General features: G+C 36.8%; 1 protein-coding gene across 1 annotated transcript in view; it reads left to right on the top strand.

Annotated features, from left to right (window-relative positions):
* Positions 1-20,427, top strand: part of tanc1b (tetratricopeptide repeat, ankyrin repeat and coiled-coil containing 1b) — a 289,556-nt gene that overhangs the window by 176,545 nt on the left and 92,584 nt on the right. The window contains exon 7 of the mRNA XM_055151328.1: positions 14,598-14,909. Coding sequence (XP_055007303.1) covers positions 14,598-14,909 — 312 coding nt within the window. The remainder of the gene's footprint in view (positions 1-14,597; positions 14,910-20,427) is intronic.

The raw sequence follows: 20,427 nt of genomic DNA, 5'->3' as shown, positions 1-20,427 counted from the left end.
GGAGATGTAGACAAACTAATAATACAGGATTACTCAGGCATGTCTGAATGAAAAGAAACACAACTCCAGGTCTGTTTTGAGGAAGTACCAGCATTATAACATGTCTTAAAGCTCACAAGACTCAGTTGTGTGTAATACTGGACCTTTTAAAATCTGTCCACTTTGTCTTTCAGTTTCTAAATCAAAATGATTGATTAACTCTTTGATGATTAGATTACTTTTGTGCATTTCAACCCATATCAAATTTCATAATATTGGGTGATCTGATTATTCTAGTTGATTTTCAATGGCCTTGTAAAGTACCCACTGTTTTAGAGATGGAAATATGATTTGGACCACCGCAGATAACACACAATGATCCCTGTTGAGAATACATTTCTCAATTAGCTACAAGCCGAGCATTTTCACAGTCACAGTTGGTTATTTTTGGTTTAACTGTGGACAAGTTTCTGATGATGAAACCTGAAGGATAGCAGCCCACACACGAAGAACACAGAATGATTTCCATACTCCAATATTAAACTGTACAGCGCACATTTCTTACATTTATATTGATAGTTTGCAGTGACGTTACGCTGGGGGTGTTCTGCATTGATGTATATGGCGGAATGTTCAGCAGTTACCATGGTGGCACAGTGCACTCATTAGCACTGCCACCCACTGAAAACTAAAACGAATCAAATTTGTAAATAAATTTGTAAATAAATTGAATTTTGATCGCGATTTCGATTTGTGTGTCAAACGATCTGAAATAATCAAGTGGAAATTATAAAGCCTAACAGTTTATTTTGTTTTTATATTTTGCTTAACAGTTTATTTTAAGTTTATTTGGGGATTTTTTTAAATATAAATAAGTATATTTATTTAATTTTTTTAAATATAGAGGCTGTAGAAAAGCTGGATATGTAGTTTATTTTGGATACACTTATGTTTTTCTGTGCCTTATTTCATGTTCAGAGTATATTTTTTTCATTTTATGTTTTATACATCGCAAAACTGCTCTAAGGTACATATTTGTAGCCTATATTTATTTTCAATTTGAAAGTTTTGTGTAAATTATCAATAACAAAGTGTTTTTTTAGAGAGAGAAATGCTGAATAAATGTATCATGTAACTGAAAAAATAATTGTTAAAATGATCGTGATTTCAATATTGACCAAAATAATGATAGTGATTTTTTCCATAATCAAGCAGCTCTACTGAAAACTCAAGAAAAAAATACAAAATGGATTTAAACAATGCATTTTCAGGAGCCTGGTGGAGCACATTAGCACAAACTATCTCACCTGTTGTCCAACTAAATCAGTTCTTTACGATCAAATTGTGTTAAAGCAACGCTCAATTTAAAGTCTAATTTAAGCAACAGAGCTTCAGACAGAGCAGTGTATACAGTTAGCATTTCAGGTAAGTATCAAAGTATCATTAATGTTAGAACTGGCTCTGTTGCTTTTCTTTTCGTCCCACAGACTTCTAGTTTAGGATGTCTCTTCCAGTTTGTGCCCTCAGATATAATGTACACATGTCGTACTGTGTTATGATTGCATTATTGATTCATTTCCAAAACACGTCCTCTCAATGGTTTAAAAGTTGTTTATAACCAATTATCCAATCAGAAAGCAGAATGAGAGCATCACTGCGGGTTGCCAGAAATATGAATAACCCAGTGTGCTATAAACCTAAATGGGCTCGCTGTGTTATCATTTGTTCTCAGTAGACCGCTAATGGCCTCCCTGGTTCAGTTACAGCTATTACTTTAAAGATCTTATATTACACAAAACTGACTCTTGTGAGCTTTAAGCCATCTTAGAATGTTTTTATCTCATCAAAAACATACTTGGAGTTGTGTTTTGTTTCGTTCATAGATTTTAGAGTAATCCTGGTTTACTTGTCTGTCTACACTGAGGCTGTGCATTGCCTTAAGTCTGACGATACGATACTTGTCACTTTATTCGCACGTCATGATTCAGTATATCACAATACCAAAATAATGGATGATATATTGCGATTTATCAATAATTACTTCTAATAATTAGGGGTGTAACGATATCCAAGTCTCACGATACGATATCATCACGGTATGAACCTCACAGTACGATATTTATTACGATATCGTGGGAAAGCTCATGATATGGTGGGGAGGCTCATGATTATTATTATTATGTTTATTTATTTCGGACAGTAATACATAGAACATAAATTAAAAAACAAAAAAACTAAATAATAAAAAAAGACAAAAACGTAAATACATAGATATAACACAAAAAGTAACTATTTCTATTCTATAATAACAGGCAAAATAAATGTTACGCAGAATTTTCCTTGTGTCCGAAAAAGGAGTGGGAGGAAGTAAATACTTATTATACTTATATGATTAGGAATGTAACAATATTCAAATCTCTCAGTATGATATTTTCCCGATATACATCTCACAGTACGATATTTATTGAGATATTTTAACAACAAACCTGTGAATATGCTACTTTTTCTACTTAAAATGCCTTGAGAAGCCTTAATCAAAAGAACTATGACTTAAAAGTGCTTAGAACTGTTATTTCTTTATGTAGGTCTGCACTGAAACGGAGCACAGGATCATGGTCTATGTAGTTCCCTCTGTCTTTTTTTTTAAGCTATTGCTGCACCATAACTCTTAATTTAAGCAAAGAGATTTGTAATTCGATATATTGTGATGCTCCACGATATTATTGTGAGAACTTTGACGATACGATATCCTGATATTCCGGTTATTGTTACAGCCCTACTAACAATACAGTCAACTACACCTTCAAGAAAACACAATGAAATATAGTTTATAAAAATGTTTAAATAATCAGAACAGTGAATGTAACTAATGAATTTTTGTGGAATTTTTTTTTTATCGATTCAGATCCATTTTGAATCGAGAATTGTGCAATGAAATATCTTAATATATAACTGAATCGATTTTTTTCTTACACCCCTAATCTACACCTACAAAGCTCAAAATGCTCTGCTCCACCTTGTGATGTCATGAAACAGTAGTTGTCACATTAACATCTACCTTTTACATTTAGTACAGTAGAGATTGGCAATATCAGCGCTGAAATCATCCAAATGATTCTAATGAGGGTGTATGGAGTTTTAGAACACAATGGAGCACTTCCTGCATTACCACATGACATCACAAGGTGGAACAGTGTGTTTTCTGTTTGAGAGAAGAACTCAGCCTAAATATGCAGCGTTTGTGTGTTAAACATGTGTGAATGAAACAAAACAAAATAGTGTAATATGAAACCTTTGGAGATTTTTCTTTTTTTTTCACCAAAATGCTAAATATGTTGTTTTTTGTCATTCATTATTTACTTGGTGGTGGTTCAGTTGTTTACAAGAGCTAATCAATGTCTTCCCCTTTACATACATGTTTTTGTGTGTGTTCCCTTCCCTGTGTTCGCCCCACACACACACTCCGCCCAACAGAAAATACTACCAAATGTCAAGATGTCCTGACAGTGATTTCTTCTTGGAGTCGTGGCTCAGCCTACAGCTATAGTTATTGAGTTGAAGTGAAGCGTCTCCAAGATCAGAAATCACCAGTGACGTTTTGACATGGCACTGTCTCGGCTGTAATAGACATCTGGACATCTGGAGCCGACAGGGAGCATAATGGGTTTAGCCACTGGCCGCCCGCAAAAGGAGCTAATCAGATATGAAGGATTCTGGATGGATGGAAAAGGCAATTGATTAGAGGAAGGCATGGATTAGATGTAGATTCTTGTAAACAACTTTGGTTTTGGGTTTGTATTGGGGTGTAAGGAAGTTAAGAGCAGTGTTTTCAGTTTAAGTATTAGGGGTGGGCGATATCTCGTTATTAAAAATATATCGAGACATATCGTATATATCGATATAATGCTTATATTTAATTCTGACTTTGCTGCTTTGCTTGTTTGCCTTTTCTGTGCTGTGCTCGCCACTCCCTTGCTTTTATTACCCCTCCCTTCATGTGTTGTCTCATTCAACGCGGCGGCGCCCACAACCAGCCCGTGAATGTCGAAAGTTGGTGCCAACCAAAGCCTCTAGCACCACAAACTTTTCCACCATTTACAGACTCACCATGAGCAGCATTGAGAACATTCATATTCCACTGAATTGTGTCCTTTAGTCCAACAGAAGCTGACTGCATCAGCGCACAAGGAGCGAGCAGTTTCTTTTAGCACTTACAGTTTATGCAAATTAAATATGTAGTTTTAAGTTTTGTTTCTGTAAAACATAAACAAATGTGCGCAAAGCTGCATTAAACACATTATAATCTCAAACAGGCTGATGTGGCTCTATAGTGGTTATGGTTTATATGTTGTAAAGTTTAGTAATGTAAAGTTTATTTATGCAGATTTTAATCAATAATCTGCTGCAGTGTAGAACTTGTACAGATTTTTGAAATGTTTGATCTGCGCAGTGGATTATGGGATACCTCATAGCTCTTTACTGCTGGTTATTAACATGGATCTATTAAAATAAGGAACCTCCCGAACTTCCTCTGCTAAAGGAGCTCATGATTCTGGTTATCGTATGGTTAACAGAGTTAATGCGCTTGAGCTTGAGTTGATTTGAGTTGTTTTAATTTTGAATGAAAGAAGGCAATATGTATTATTTCTTCCTTTATTTTACACTTCAGTAAGTATTTTTGTATGCAGGGATATTTTTTTTATGTTGCAGAAGCACTTTTTTCCTACATGAACTGCCTCTGCACTTTGCACATGAAAAAGACCTTGTGGAATTTGGCATATTTGTTTTTGCAGTAGTTTTTAGGTGGTTATTTTTCCTCTACAGATATTGAGATATATATCATATATCGAGATATAGCAAAATATATCTCAGTATATATTTTGCTCCATATCACCCAGCCCTAAGCTGTAGCACAACGTGTACCATTAATGCACAATAAAAAATTACATGTTTTGAAATAATTGTGTAAAACCTGTGTGTCATTGGACTAACACTGCCAATGGAGCTGCTGTAATGCTGCAGTTTGATTAAATGGCATGTTTTAGAACAAACTGATTTGCAGTTTTTGTCGTGATTATTGTTTTAGTTTTTGAATATTTTTGTTTAGTGAGTCATTCTGCGCCATTCATAACTGATTTGTTCGAACAAAAGTAGTCCCCATGAAACATTTTCGAACGTCATGAAAAGGATTATACAAGAGTTACATGTTATTGTAGTTACTCAAATTCTAATAGTTTGAACAATCATGGTTTGAGCTAGTTTTTTCAATACCAATAAATTCCAAAAAAGACTATTGTGAATTACAGTATATAGTATCAAAACTAGGTGTTTATTTGAACAAATATTTTTACTGAAATATACTTACATTGAAGAAATTACTTTTATTTTGTGTATATAATGACACTGTCTTCAAAAACTGTGTATTTTCTTGGTATAGGAATTGGCATCAAGTATGTAAGTCTTTTCCTATTATACATTCTTGTTTGAAATTTCAGATTCATGACTAGTTTTGTCACAATACTAAAATTTAAAACAGACTTGATACTCAGTACTGATTCTGATGCCATGATGGTAATAAAAAACGCTTTATTTGGACAACAGTATGTAAGTTTCAACATTAAATCATGGCAAAAGGAGAAATCCAATTTGTCAGCTGAACAAAAGTGCGAATACATTTTGCTGCTCATCCAAGCTGCTTCTTCAGTTCTGGTCAAAATGCTGGTGGACACTTTTTTATAGCTGCCTGAAGGGAGGAGCTAACTACACTGAAACTACTCTGAAACTAACACATCTACTTGTTTACAGTTTTTGTTGGTTAGTTAGGCCTATTGAACTTCGATTGAGTGTGGGGTCTTATTAGCATAATCATTCAGGGCCATAATGGAGTTTTCACACCTCTGGGTCTAACCTGGGCTATTTCCACTGTTTTCTTTGCTTGTTTTTGATTTAGGTTTGAGGATGGAGTTATAAATAGGAGATAGTGTCTGAGTCCTCCATTTCTGTTCAAAGATGGATTGTCTTTCCTAACAAAAATTGCTTCTTTACTCCCCTCTCAAACCAATTCTTTTCTCTGGCTAAGATCTGTATCACACTATCCTCAAAGGAGCGGACCGAGACTTTTAGATGGAGATGTACAGCAGACTGAGGTCCACTAACTTTTGTCCAGCTGACAAATTGAATTTCTCCTTTTGCTATGGATTCTACCTGGACGACTGAGGGATTTTACACAAATATGAAATCATAACACTTTCTTTTATATCCTTATTCTTATTCGTTACATATAATTTATATTGTGGCCTTATATTTGTGTAATCGCTCAGTGGTCCAGGTAGATTCTATAGTGATCCATGGGCGTATACTAATCTATGTGCTCTTATACTTGTTTTGACACAGACTGTTTGAGACAAGAACGAGCCACTACAATTTAAAAGGAGCCTACATGTTTAAAAAAAAAAAACAGATTCAAAACCAAGGTTATGGAGCGAAGCACTGCTGTGAAAGGAGTTAATTAATCGAAAAGTCTTGACAAACATATAAAAGAATCAAGTAAAATGATGGCATTTAAAAAAAAAAAAACACACACATAAAATCCAGTGCAATGTATGAAAAAGGAAACTAAATTGTTGTGCATAATAGTGAAGATTTCTGTTTGCAATTGACGTGATTGCTTGTGATTGAACTGACATGTACGGATTTGAAATGTTTTAAGTTAAATATCAGTGTTGATGTTTTGTCTGGAAAAGGGAACAGGGGGCAGATAACATAAGGCGAATCTTCTTTCTGCTCCTTTTTATTAATTTCTTGTATGTTTGATGTTGTGACACTGTTAATGTCTTTTTATACTTTATGAATGAAATAAATAAACACAAAAATCAATAAAAAATACAGCTTAAGATGATTCTAAAGCTATTCAGGAAAGGCTCATTTCTGTCCTGTGAATGTGACTTTTCTAGTATCGATCCTCGCTCACATGAGTATCTACTATAGTTTAGATCAGGGGTCTCCAACCTGTACCTTGGGAACTACCAGTAGCTCACCAAAGGATTTTTTATTTATTTATTTATTTTATTTTTTTTGTGCACATGAAGCAGATGTCACAGAGAAAACAATTAGTGGTAATATGTGACCATTTTTAATTCCTCAAACCCCCCTCTCATCACCCTCTCCATTGTCTCCAGTGGGGAAAATAAATAAAATAAAATAGAAAAAAATGATAAAAATAAGAATAAATAAAGTAATAAATACACTGAATAATTAAATAATTAAATAAATACATAAATAAATACATAAATATAGGGAAAAGAGGGAAATACTTTTTTTTACTTTGTTTTTTTTTATTACAAAAATTTGGTTAATTACATGCTTATTACTATTGTAGATGCATAATTCAGAAGCCCAACATTTTGCACTAATAAATGGACAATTGTTTGTTTCACAGGCATCTAACTGTACCCAAAGGCTCACCCTCGTTCTTATAATCGTCTCAAGTTTTTGTGCCCCTAAAATGAGCGTCTTTCTGGCATTTTTGTTTTGTAAAGTAGCTCACCAGAGGAAAAAAGTTGGAGACCCCTGGTTTAAATACTAGTTTTAATATCGATTAATATATGATTTTCGCTATTTTTGACATCTCTATAGTCTGTATAAGCCTGTATTTAAGTTATGTTCTGCCCGGAGACTGAACTGACAGAATGCAGACCAGACTGTAGACTCAGTGGCCCCCAGCTTGGATTAGTATTACACTGCAGTCTACACAACTGACATCATTGATCACTAGGATTCAGTCATTTGTTTCCCTTGATATCTAAACTCCTTCTGCTTGTAAATAATTTATGCATTCTGTGATACCCTTCGAGGCCAGCATGAAATAAGTGTTGTTTTTAAACCATGTTATTGCAAATGCCTGAATTTTTTGTTTTGCTTTTCGCCACCCAGAGCATGGCGGAGAATAAAAGAGACGCTTTGTCCACAAGTCAAGCATACGTGACTATAATTAATGCACCGCGCTGTTTGAAGTTTTCCGAACACTCATTTGACTTTGTTCTGCATTGCTAGACCTGCGTAGTGGCTTACCGGTTTAAAGAATGACTCCCATGGGTGGCTTTTTCAGTGGGTGCTTTAAAGGTACATTTTCCGTTGGAGGGTCCGTTGAATGCTTTTCGCCGTGGAAATGTTATTGCTTTGTCTGGAATTTTTCACAGTGCGGCATTAAACCTTTCTATCTTCTTGGAGAGCGAACTCGACCAAGTTACAGGTCAGATCTGTGGAGAGGTGACCCCGCTCACAGTCAGAACGTCTGTTTTTCTAGGTATTTTTGAGCTATAAATTTAAGGTAAAGCTGTTTAATGCCATACTGTGGAACATTCCCAGCCAGGCAATGACATACTGTATCCATAGAAACAAGTAGGTGAAGGATCCCCAACCAAAAAGTTACATAGTGCACCTTTATGGGAACAGTCTAAGCAAATAAGATCACTAGGACAGACTGGAATTTGGAGTGGATTTTTGCGACTTATTTAGAATTTATTATTACATTTATATTTCTGCTCTTTGTTTTTATATTTTATTGTGATGTGTGAGCTGCTGTGTCCAAATAATTTCCCTTGTGGTTGGATTAATAAAGTTTGTCTAAGAATGACAACATTTTGAAGCGAAACGTTTTTATATAATATTTGGAGAGGTAAACAATGTTGAAGCCACTAAAACTGTTATAATTCACCATCTGTTGCTTAAATCAAAACCTCCCAAACGCCAAGTTGCCATGTGTGTAATGTTTGTCCGTGGATATATTGCATTAGCTGGTTGGTTGATTGTATCGACTCTACAGAAGTTATGTTTTGCATCTCAAAACATAGTGGGAAATATAAACTGACAAACTAATACAAGAATCACAATTTTGTACAGATCTTAACTACGCAGTGAGCCATTTTTATGCAGAATAAAACGAGTTATTTTGTTGTTTGTGGAGGAAATTATGTTACTTAAAAATTGCTGCCTTTGTGACTTGTTCATTGTGTTCAAATTGCGATTCTGATTGCAGTTCATCTTCTTATTCTTCTTCTTATTTATGTTTTTGTAAAAGAACAGCACATACTAATGAATATTTAAAATGTAAATATGTAAAGATTATAGTCAGCGTGACTAATTTCCATCTTCAGTCCCTTGACAAGTTGATGTGAAATCATCTACAGGAGAAAGAAAAGTACAGCAACAATCACACAAAAGTACATAAAACCAGCACACTCACTGTACGCACAATTCATTTCCAACAGTTCATTTGAAGTTCAAGAGTTAAAGAGTTAAACCAACAATCCCAATCTTAAAGGTGCACTATGTAACTTTTTGTTGGGGGTCCGTCACCTTCTCGTTTTTATATAAATGTCATTACTGTGCCTGTAATGTTCCACAGTATGACATTAAAGGTTGTATGGAGGATTTTTTTTTTTGTTTTTTAGTTTCAAATTGTCAATGAAAGTTTAAAATAGCGTTACAGAGATGCAGCTGCCTTGTAACTATGATGACCAAAAAAAAAGAAAGAATGAAAATCCATCAACTGTGGACGTAGTGAGGCCAGATGAACATCAGCCAATAGATAACGAGGCTCCCTCATTTTCTATTGGCTGTTAGGTTGTCAATCAAACTCCCTACATTTCTAGTGTAACTGACTGGCCGGCATGCGGGGATTACGTGGTTTATTCAGCGGTTCTTAGAGGCTTTTTTAAACTGTAGCTTCCTTGCAGTTCGCACAAAGTTTGTTGCAATGGCGGACGAGAATCTATGACCAGTTCTCCGCAAAAAAAAGTCTGTTTTTGAGGTCGCTGAAAGAAGAAGAGAAGGGGAAAAGGAGCGAAGACAAACTGAGGTGATTCTTGGAGATTCCTTCCAGCGATGGCGCGACTGAAGCAGACAAAGGGTCTAAAAACTCACGCGTCGGTCGCTAAATTATTTCTAGACAGGTCACTTCAACAGTAATTCTGAACGCGCACTGGATGTAAACAAGCATGATTTCTAGAGTAAGGAGGCAGGAGGAGGTGTTTCTACTGAGGGGGCTGTTTAGGAGGAAGGTAGTGTCGCTGTATTTCTCTTTAAATAGCTCTACTTTACATTTATTCAGTTACAGACGGTATTATATCTCAAAAATAACTCAGTAAACAAGTATTCTGACTGTGAGCGGAGTCACCTCTCCACAGATCTGACCTGTAACTTGATCTGGTTTGGTCTCCATGAAGATAGTAAGGTTTAATGCCATACTGTGAAGCATCTCAGACAAAGCAGTAACATCTCCATGGAGAAAAATGTTTGACGGACCCACCGTCAGAAAAAGTTACACGATGCACCTTTTTGCACAATGTAACTTTTTGTTGGGGGTCCGTTACCTTCTTGTTTCTATGGATATGTCATTTCTCCGCCTGGAATGTTCCACAGTATGACTTTGAACAGCTCTACCTTACATTTTTTTCCAATTACAGGTGGATTTATTGCTCAAAAATACCTCAAAAACAGGCATTCTGACTGTGAGCGGGGTCGCCTCTTCACAGATCTGACCTGTAACTTGGCCTGGTTTGGTCTCCATGAAGATAGAAAGGTTTAATGCCATACTGTGAAGCATTCCAGACAAAGCATTAAGATCTCCATGGAGAAAAACGTTTGACAGACCCTCCACAAGAAAAGTTACATGATGCACCTTTTTCAGTCTAAGCAGTGATCATCACAAGGACGCAGAGGAATAACAACATTCTGAAGCGAAAACTGCTCGATTTTTAATGTAATATTTGGAGAGGTAAACAGTGTTGAAGTGACAAAAGCCGGAGATGTTTTGGGGTGAAATTGGAAGTGGTGATGTAACTAAGAGCATTGTTATGAAATTGCTGTCAGTGGGGCGGTGTGCAAACAGAGCCAGCTGGGCAGTTCCACTTCAGATACCAGCTATCAGATTTGTGTTTTCATTTTTGAGTTCAGTGTGAAAAAAGGATTTTAGGAATTTGATAAGGAAATGCTATTATGAAATATTATTATCAAACCTTTTTTTTTTCATTACCCCAGCATAACCTTGTGCTCTAAAAGGTGCACCACTGTGTGTAACTTTGCTTTGTTTGGAATGTTTCACAGTATGGTATTAAACCTTTCTATCTTCATGGAAAACAAACCAGACCAAGTTATAGCTCAGATCTGTGGAGAGGCGACACCGCTCACAGTCAGAATAACGTTTTTCTAGATATTTTTAAGCTATGGAACCACCTGTAATCGAATAAATGTATAGTAGAGCTGCTTAATGTTATACTGTGGAACATTTCAGGCAAAACTGTGAAATTCCATAAAAACAAGCAATTCATCATCTGGTTTCACTTTGTGGAAACTGTCTGACCTCATAGCATTAGGATTAATTTGCTCAACATTAGGCAGGTACTTTTTTAAATATAACTATTTGCTGCTATGTGGTTGTGACGTATGTATGCGTCGAATCCCGTAGGAAGAAGGGCAATAACATCTTTCCCCTTGATAAAATTCATTAAACATTCTCTTTGTTCCGGCTTTAAATCCTCGATCTCTGGAATCGTTGCCAACACAGAATGTATGTCTTCATCTGCATCCATCTCGACCGCTTTGTTTACTGTTGTGCTGTACCACAAAAAGGGACCCAGACAGGCGCATGAGTTTGACGTCATGGCTTCACAGGTCTTCGCTGATTGGCCAGTGCGCGGTCTACACCTTCTGGGGTTCTTGCAAACCGTATTCCGATTCCTGATCTAGTCGCTGGAGAGAAATGAATAGCTAGGTGACCTACCCTCCAGCAGAAACTTCACACAATGCACCTTTAAAGAGGCCATATTTGTCTCTCTATATATTTGAGCTATGTTCAAATGTTGTTTCCTCATCATTAGTTGTGTTGTTTTGTTTCATTCATCACTTGAATCATTTGGATAATTTCAGCCTTGGAATTGCCAATCTCTACTAAACAAAAGTTAAAAGGTAGCTGAGCATTTTGAGTTTTCGAGAGGTAAACAGACTAATAATGCAGGGTTACTCAAACTTTTGTGGATGTTACAAAGCACAAAGCAGAACTCTGAATATGTTTTTGATGAGGTAACGACATTATAACATGGCTTAAAGCTCACAAGAGTCCATTTTGTGTACTATCGAACCTTTAAACTCCATTCCAGACTGAGAGGAACAAACGACTTTTAACTGATGTTGACATTGTAATTCGTGTATATTCAAACTATTTTCTTTCTGTGTATTTGACTCTGGGCCAAGTACTAATCAGATGAAGCTAGAACAATAGATCTCTGGAGGTTAATTGCCTAAACCTGTCACATTTTCCGAGTCGTGCAAAGTAGACAGATAAGACTGACAAATCCAAGTGTTGATTAGCTCATTGAGGAATGCAGCCTTCAGAGTTCAGTTACACCTCCCAACGTGCGCCGCTAATGAGGACTGATGAATGGATAAAACACTTTCTTGGCACGTTCCTGCTTTGCTAATTGAAGAAATAATAGTCTTTCTTATTGGTTTCTAGTCTACAAATCTGTAATTACCATTAGCAATCAAAGTTTAAATGCGTTAACAAAACCAGCATGTGCCGAGTAACGTCAACAGAGTACACTGACCCTCAGGCGTCCGTTTAAAAAGAAATGTCTACTTACAAAATATCATTACTACTTTGACCCAACTTAAATGCCAGTTTGATTGTGGATTTCGCAAAACCGAGATATCTTTCAGGAAATGTTAGACAGGGCATATTGAGTTTTTGTGTAGCGTCAGATTACAATCACTTCTAAAACTTTCTTCCCGTTGTTTATAATCGGGTCTTTTTATTTATTTTGGGAAAATGGGCGCAATTTCATTTTTACAGCTTATGGTTAAATCTGTCTTTTACCCATTACTGGCATATGTTTGAAATAGTCTCCCATTGATTATAATGGGCCCCCTGGAGTGGAGAAAAATGTTGCACACTTAAACTGCGCATATCTTTTGATCCACAACAGTCAGGTGTTGTTGTTTTTACTGAGTGAGAACTAGAGACTTTAAGCTTTCTGACAAGCCCACAACTCATCCAAAACATAAATTTTCTTGCCTTCTTTTGTACATTAACTTCTTAGGTTCTTTTTAAAGACAATACAGTTGTTGATGTATTTACGTTGTTGACTGTCCAGTTCTGAGGATGGCGTGCAGCTTGCAGTCGAAACATGTCAACAAAGTAAATACATCTCTTACTGTATTGTCTTTAAGAAGAACCCAAAAATTTGGAGCCTACAGCTCTCTAGCACAAACACAAGCTTTGGTATAAGGCCTCAAAGTTTCATTAAATTAAGAAACGAGTGATCCAAATATCTTCAAATGTTTCATGATAATTACTGTATCGACTTACCGTTCAGTATATGAAAGCTGGAACAATATTTTTTGAGGGTCAGTATTTATCGTGTATAATTTTTCTTTGTACTACTGGTAAATTTGTGGTTATTTTTTGGCGATATGACAAGACTATGACTCATTACAGATGCAAACTAACTCCTAGTGTTTCATTCTGCTATTTATTTATTTATTGATGCTCATGATGTTTTAACAATATTCCATTTAGAATTGTTTTGTGGTTTAAAGGTGCATTGTGTCACTTTTTGGTTGGGGTCCATCACCTGCTTGCTTCTACGGATTTGTCATTGTTCTGCCTGGAATATTCCACAGTGTGACATTAAACAGCTCTACTTTACATTTATTCAATTACAGATGGTTTTATAGCTCAAAAATCCCTAGAAAACAGGCAATCTAACTGTGAGTGGGGTCACCTCTCCACAGATCTGACCTGTCAGTTTGGTCTCCATGAAGATAGAAAGGTTTAATACCATACTGTGGAACATTCCAGACAAAGCAATAACATCTTTGTGGAGAAAAGCACTTGACTGACCCTAAATCTGCTCTTGCATAATTGTGTCAGTGGCATAAATTAGTTTCAGTCTTTTCGTTTATTGTCTATATTTTCCGCAGCACTTCAAAATTTGTTATCGTGACAAGCAAACGCAGAGGCAGCGCTACCATTAAGCAAAAGTAGGTGGCTACTTAAGGCCCCCAAACCTGGAGGGGCCCCTAACCAATTGCCCTCAGTTCCACTAATAGCCGAGGCCTCAGAGCAATTTGATTTTCTCTCAATATGACATTAAATGAGGGTAGTTTAATTTAAACAAGAAAACACCATTAAAATAGTATCTGATTGTCAAATCTATTTTAAGTGTCAAAGCATCTCCCCCTTTCACGTTAGAATGACGAGTCAGCTTGACCCTAATCTGAACATAATCATAGCATAATCATAATCGTATATAATGGATGTAAACAAAAATGGAATTGTACTAGAAAAAAAAAAAAAACGACTTTCAGCTCTAGTTATCTAGTAGGCGATCGAACTAATAAGACAAGTTTCCAATCCACCCTAATTCAAATAAAGATGTGCGTGTCTTAAGAAAAATGGGGAGAAACAGGCAATAAATATGAAAAAAACAAAACAAAACAAAAAACAACAAAACAGTGCATTATAGTGAGGGACCCAAACTCAATTTCGCCTCGGGCCCTCAAATTGTTAACTCCACCACTGGCCAAATGTTCCTACTAATCCTGATATCTCCTTGCAGCCACCATCACCAGCTCCTCGGAGAACGATGACCGCAGCGGGTCGAGTCTGGAGTGGAGTAAAGACGGCAGCCTGAGGGGGAGCGTGCGAAATGGGCTTGGACAGAGCGTACGGGGAGAGACCTGCTCCCCCGTGGCCGAAGAGGACTCCAACAGCAGCACGCCCCATGACACGCCCTCCAGAACAGACCCAAGCACGACTACGGGAGGGGCGGGACCATCGCACCCGCCCACCAATCACACGCCAGAGGGACCTGTCACTTACCCTGCCCACACTTCGTCTCTCATGATGCCCAGGCCAAACTCAGTTGCAGGTAAGGAGATGCAGCAGGATTTTGAGATGTTTTTGCTGGAACAGTGTGGTGCTTAAAGATGCATTGTGTAACTTTTCTGGTGGAGGGCTTGTCAGATGATTTTCTCTGTGGAAATGGTATTAATTTGTTTATAGTGTTTCATAGTATGGTATTAACATTTTTTATCTTCATGATGACCAAACCAACCAAGTTAGAGGTCAGATCTATGGAGAGGCAACCACGCCCACAGTCTGAATTAAGGCTGGGTATCATTAAGAAGTTGCCGATACGATACATGGGCCACAATACGATACCTTGATACAAGGAGCTTTTAATTTGATACGATTCAATATGATATATTTCAAATCAATTCGATATGATTCAGTAAAAGGCTAAATGGCTTTGATTCTAAAAGTCTTTGTTAAGCCACTTCTTGTGCAAAGTTCATATGAAACACAAACATTTTAATCATCAAAAATGTCAAATGTGTCGCATAAACAAGTTTCCTTCCTCCAAACAAGCAACAAAACTGTAGCTCTGTAACAAAAACAACAACAAAATGACAAAAAATATTTAATAAAATACACCAAAAAATAATCTTGGCGATATATCGATACAGCAGCCCACAATATCGATACTGTATCTTCACATTAAACGATACGATATATCGATATATCAATATTTGTACACATCCTCAGTCAGAATGTCTGTTTTTCTAAGTGTTTTTGAGCTATAAAACCACCTGTAATTGAATAAATGTAAAGTAGAACTATTTAATGTCATACTGTGGAGCATTCCAAGCAGAGCAATGACATATTTATAAAAACAAGCAGGTGACGGACCCTCCAGAAAAGTTACACAATGCACCTTTAAAGGGACACTATGTAAATTGCATACATTGCTTTTATGTGTCTCGATCTATCCAGAATTTATTTTTATTGCAAGTGTTTTTATTGCTCAATAATAAAATGAAAAACAGGATTTTTACTGTGAGTCTGTGGGTCACCTCTCCACCTGTCTGCTGATATAGAGATACAGTATGTGGAAAAGCTTTAATGCCACAATATGGAATCTTCAGAGCAAATCAATTACAAATCAGTAATAAAAAGGAAAAAATGCATGCAGTGTAATTTATGTTTTAATAATGATTCTATACAAAGTTGTCATTTTAAAAACGTTCAGAAAAAGTGATGAAAATTATTAAATATGACCTGAGAAAGTAATACAAGAATCACATCTCAGAACATTTCAGAACAGATCTTAGATTAGCATTTTTTTTTAATGTAAACCTTTTTTGTTACTGCTACTGATACTTCAATAAATCCAGCCTTTGTGATTTGCTAATTGCGTCCATTGAAACATTGAAACATTTTGATTGCTATCGTAAAGTAAGTTTTTTGTAGATTGCAGAGATTTTTGATACACTTGAATTTCTAAAACTTGATGTAAACATGTTAATTAAAAGTAGAAGAAATAGGTCACTGTTTTTGTTGTTGCATTATCACAAACTGTAGCTTACACATCTAAAATAATAGCTATTGCATTCGCCGTATTTTTTGAGTTCAGAATATGAGCAAAATTGTCTTCTTCCGCTCGAGTTCATTGCATCATTAAACCTCCAGCGTGGCACCATTTTACACACATTCCTACTTCACTTTTGTAAATGAGAAAACACCCACATGCTAATTCAATTTCTTCCTCACACTTCCTATAGACACCTGTATAACTTATTTCATATATTGGGTAAACTTTACTTTTTTACGTTCATTCTACTCAAGAATTTCTTTGAATCTGTCCGTGTCATGCCAATTACTGCGTGTGACTTGGGGCTCCTTCATGTGGGTGAGTGGCACTACCTGCCACTGTGAGATTGTGTGACATGACTTACGCCTCAGGCGGCCAACTAAACTGTCATCCGCTGTCTGAGCAAATGACACCCCAGTGTGGAGCCAAAGCACAGACACAAGAGCAGAGTGGACATTTTATAGTTAGGGGACTGCAAAAGAAGAAGTAGTAGTAGTGGTTGTATTTGTCGTAGTAGTAGTGGTTGTATTTGTAGTAGTAGTATTTGTATTTGTAGTAGTAGTAGTTGTTGTTTTTGTAGTAGTAAGTTGTACTTGTAGTGGTAGTTGTAGTAGTAGTAGTAGTTGTTGTTGTAGTAGTTGTTGTTGTAGTAGTTGTTGTTGTAGTAGCTGTAGTAGTAGTAGTAGTAGTAGTAGTAGTAGTAGTAGTAGTAGTGGTAGTGGTAGTGGTAGTGGTAGTAGTGGTAGTGGTAGTGGTGGCAGTGGTGGTGGTAGTAGTAGTATTAGTGGTGGTTATATTTGTAATTGTAGGAATAGTAGTAGTAGTTGTAGTAGTAGTTGTTGTGGTTGTTGTGGTTGTGGTTGTAGTGGTTGTATTTGTAATTTCAGTAGTAATAGTTGTAGTAGCTGTTGTAGTAGTAGTTGTTGTTGTATTTGTAGTAGTAGTAGTATTAGTAGGTGTAGTTGCAGTTGTAGTAGTAGTAGAAGTAGTAGTAGTAGTGGTAGTAGTAGTCGTAGCAGTAGTAGTAGCCAGAAACCTTCCTCAAAATGCACAAGACCAAGTAGTAGTAATGTTCCACAGTACGGCATTAAATGTGTCTCCGTATATCTACGTTGACAAGCAGGTGACAAGGCCAAGTTACAGGTCAGATCTGTGGACAGGCGAGCCCGCACTCACTCAAAAATGCATGTTTTTCAATGTATTTATACAATAAACAAAACCCTGTAATTAAATAAATTCATAAGTTTAATGCCATACTGCAAACTATTCCAAGCAGATACTACACCCTCCACAAAGAAGTTACATAGTGCAGCTTTTACTTGTCCAAACTGGGACTTGAACTTCCCTTTTAATTGTTAATCGCTACGGCAACGATCCAAACTTTGCATCATTCTGAAATCCATGGACACGCCAGATCTTTCCCAGGACTAAACCAAGACTAAACCACTAGACATAACTAATCATAGTACTTCTGAATGTCCCACTAGTCCTAGCACCTCAGTTTGAGAACGGTCGGATTAAGCAGCTGTTGTACATTGTGCTTCTATGTTGGAGCCACTGTCTGCCTGATCCGTTCTGCATTCCTGGCTGCTCCGCTCCTCCACACAGCTGTCACACTTGTGGATGGCCCCGCCCCTTTAGCCCACTTTCTTTCAACCAGTTTTGATTCTGTCGTCTGGGGCCCTTGCACTTACCGCCCCTCTGTTTTTCCCATTGACCCCGGGCCCTTGTTGTTGTAACTCACCACCAGATCTGCCTGTAAAAGACGTGTCGTGCAAAGATGAAAGGAGGTTTTGTGAGTGTTGAAAAGAATATCGATTGAGTTACACTTCATAATACAGTGTAAAGATTCTGTTATTGTATTTCTATAGCCTTGGTTTAATTTCTATTCAGTTATATCGGCGCCATGGGTTCAGACATTATTTAATTTCCTTTACTGTTGACCTTCCGTTCTCTAAAGAAGCAAATATAGAGAAAGACTTTTTATTATGTTCTGCAAATTGGATTGGAACTTTACACAAAACACGGTCTTACAACAGTGGGTCTTAACTCATAAAAGGTTCCAAGGTAGCAGCCAACGCAACAAATACAAAACTGATAAATCACAAAATATCACATTATAAAACCAGAAAAAAATACTCACATCTCGGTCATCACACTTTGTCAATTTTCTTCCAATTTTAAGATCTTTGTTAAAAGCCACTTTCTGATACAAAACTATTATGTTAACGACTGATACATAATGTGGTATTAGACATGGATTAGCACTGGAGAAATTGGACAGTTTTAGTCTTAAAGGAACTGTATGTAAGATTTAGATTTTAAATTCCATAAATGTGGACTGACTGTATTCCTCAGCACAAGGTAAACATGTTCAAATATAGCTCTTAATGATAACAATTGTAAAACTGATTTATTCTTAGGCGATGTTTACGCTGAAACGAATCATCGTATCACCGTATCGGAAACAATTTGCATCCAGACACGTCGTTTCTGTGTCTGCAATCAAAGCCTTCCCAATTCACACAGTAACGTGAAACCGCGGAAACGCTAGTCACATGACTTACGACGTCACGTGGTTGGTAAAAACAAGGAAATGGAGCTCCGTGTCTGAAGATGCAGCAGCTGATTTCGAGCCAAGGAGAATGGTAAGAGTGAAACCAACGACACTGGATTTTACGATTGGTTTGGATTGTTTCCCTCTATAGCGTCACATGACCGATGTCGTGAACCCAGCGAATCAGGAAGGCACAAGTCACAGTGCCGTGGTCCAATAAGGACGCAACTAGAGCTCCTGCGTCAGTGTATCAACGTTTTCAGGCGTCCACACAGTGCCGCATTCGTGGGAGCTGGCGGCACCAGATCGTTCCGTCTCTGGAGCCCTTTTCCATCGCATTAGTGTGGATGAACACTGCATCTGCAACGAAAGCGACTCAAATACGTACTAGTGTGGATGGGGCCTTATTACTAAAAGATTGGACATGATGGTCAAGTTGTTTATGTGTTAATTTGGTGTTTTGGTCCTAAAGAAATCTGCTGAAATCCTACAAGACGCTGACATGATACCAGACAGGACAGCGGCTCTTTCTGTAGGAGACATGCGCACTACAGCGTGAAGTGACATAGTCTGATAATCCCTCGATACTGAGAATGAGAAAATACTTGTAAGCGTCCGATATGCAGGTTAAGGTACTGGCAACCCATTTCATTTGTGATTATAGTAATGTTATTCAGAACTTCATTTGCAAAGATAAACAAAAAGATTCTGAGTCTGGATTTAAACACTGTCAGAGCAGAGGCCTGTCTCACATCTTCAGGAAAACGGTTGTACAAACATTTCTTTAACATAACACGATCGCATTTGGACAATAGTTCAAATTGAATTAAAATTTCTATAGCTAATGATCATTATCTATTTAAATTACATAATGAAAAAGCACTGTAATTTGAAACTTTCTTTAATAGGAGCGGAAACAAGGTCAGGAGTTTGTTCGCATGACTATGATGAGTTACACAAATTCCTAAAATATTTCTCACTTAATACACTATCAAGTCTTGAGGGAAGCAACCAAATGTCATCTATCTTTGGATTGCAAAAACATCCGTGCTGAAATAACATGTTACTAATAATAGATACTAATATTTACACTAAACAGAGCTAGTTTATTTTAAGCAGTTCGCAGTGGTCCAAAGTTATTCCTCACTCATCTTATGCATTCGGAGCATCTTAATTATTCACAGCGATGAGTTTGTAAATGCTTTTCGCAACTTTCAGAATCAATGTGTCATTCGTTCACTCCTTTTTCAAAATAAAACCAAAAATAAGAGAAAGAAAAACCAACAATTTTCTTCATTATTTGTCTCCAAAACCAAAATTAAAAAACGGATAATGATTAAGTTTTTCAGTTTTCGATTTTGTGTTTAAATGAATAATGGAAAAAAAGGATAGCAGCTGTTTTCTGAAATGTGATGCCGGACTTTTGCGCCGCATACAGGACTAAAACAGGACTGAACC

The sequence above is a fragment of the Boleophthalmus pectinirostris genome, unplaced genomic scaffold, assembly GCF_026225935.1.
Source record: "Boleophthalmus pectinirostris isolate CB_2022bp ecotype Guang Dong unplaced genomic scaffold, ASM2622593v1 HiC_scaffold_1, whole genome shotgun sequence".
Taxonomy (NCBI): Eukaryota; Metazoa; Chordata; class Actinopteri; order Gobiiformes; family Gobiidae; genus Boleophthalmus; species Boleophthalmus pectinirostris.
Note: the sequence above shows the minus strand (reverse complement) of the source record. Positions and strands in the feature narration are given on the sequence as shown.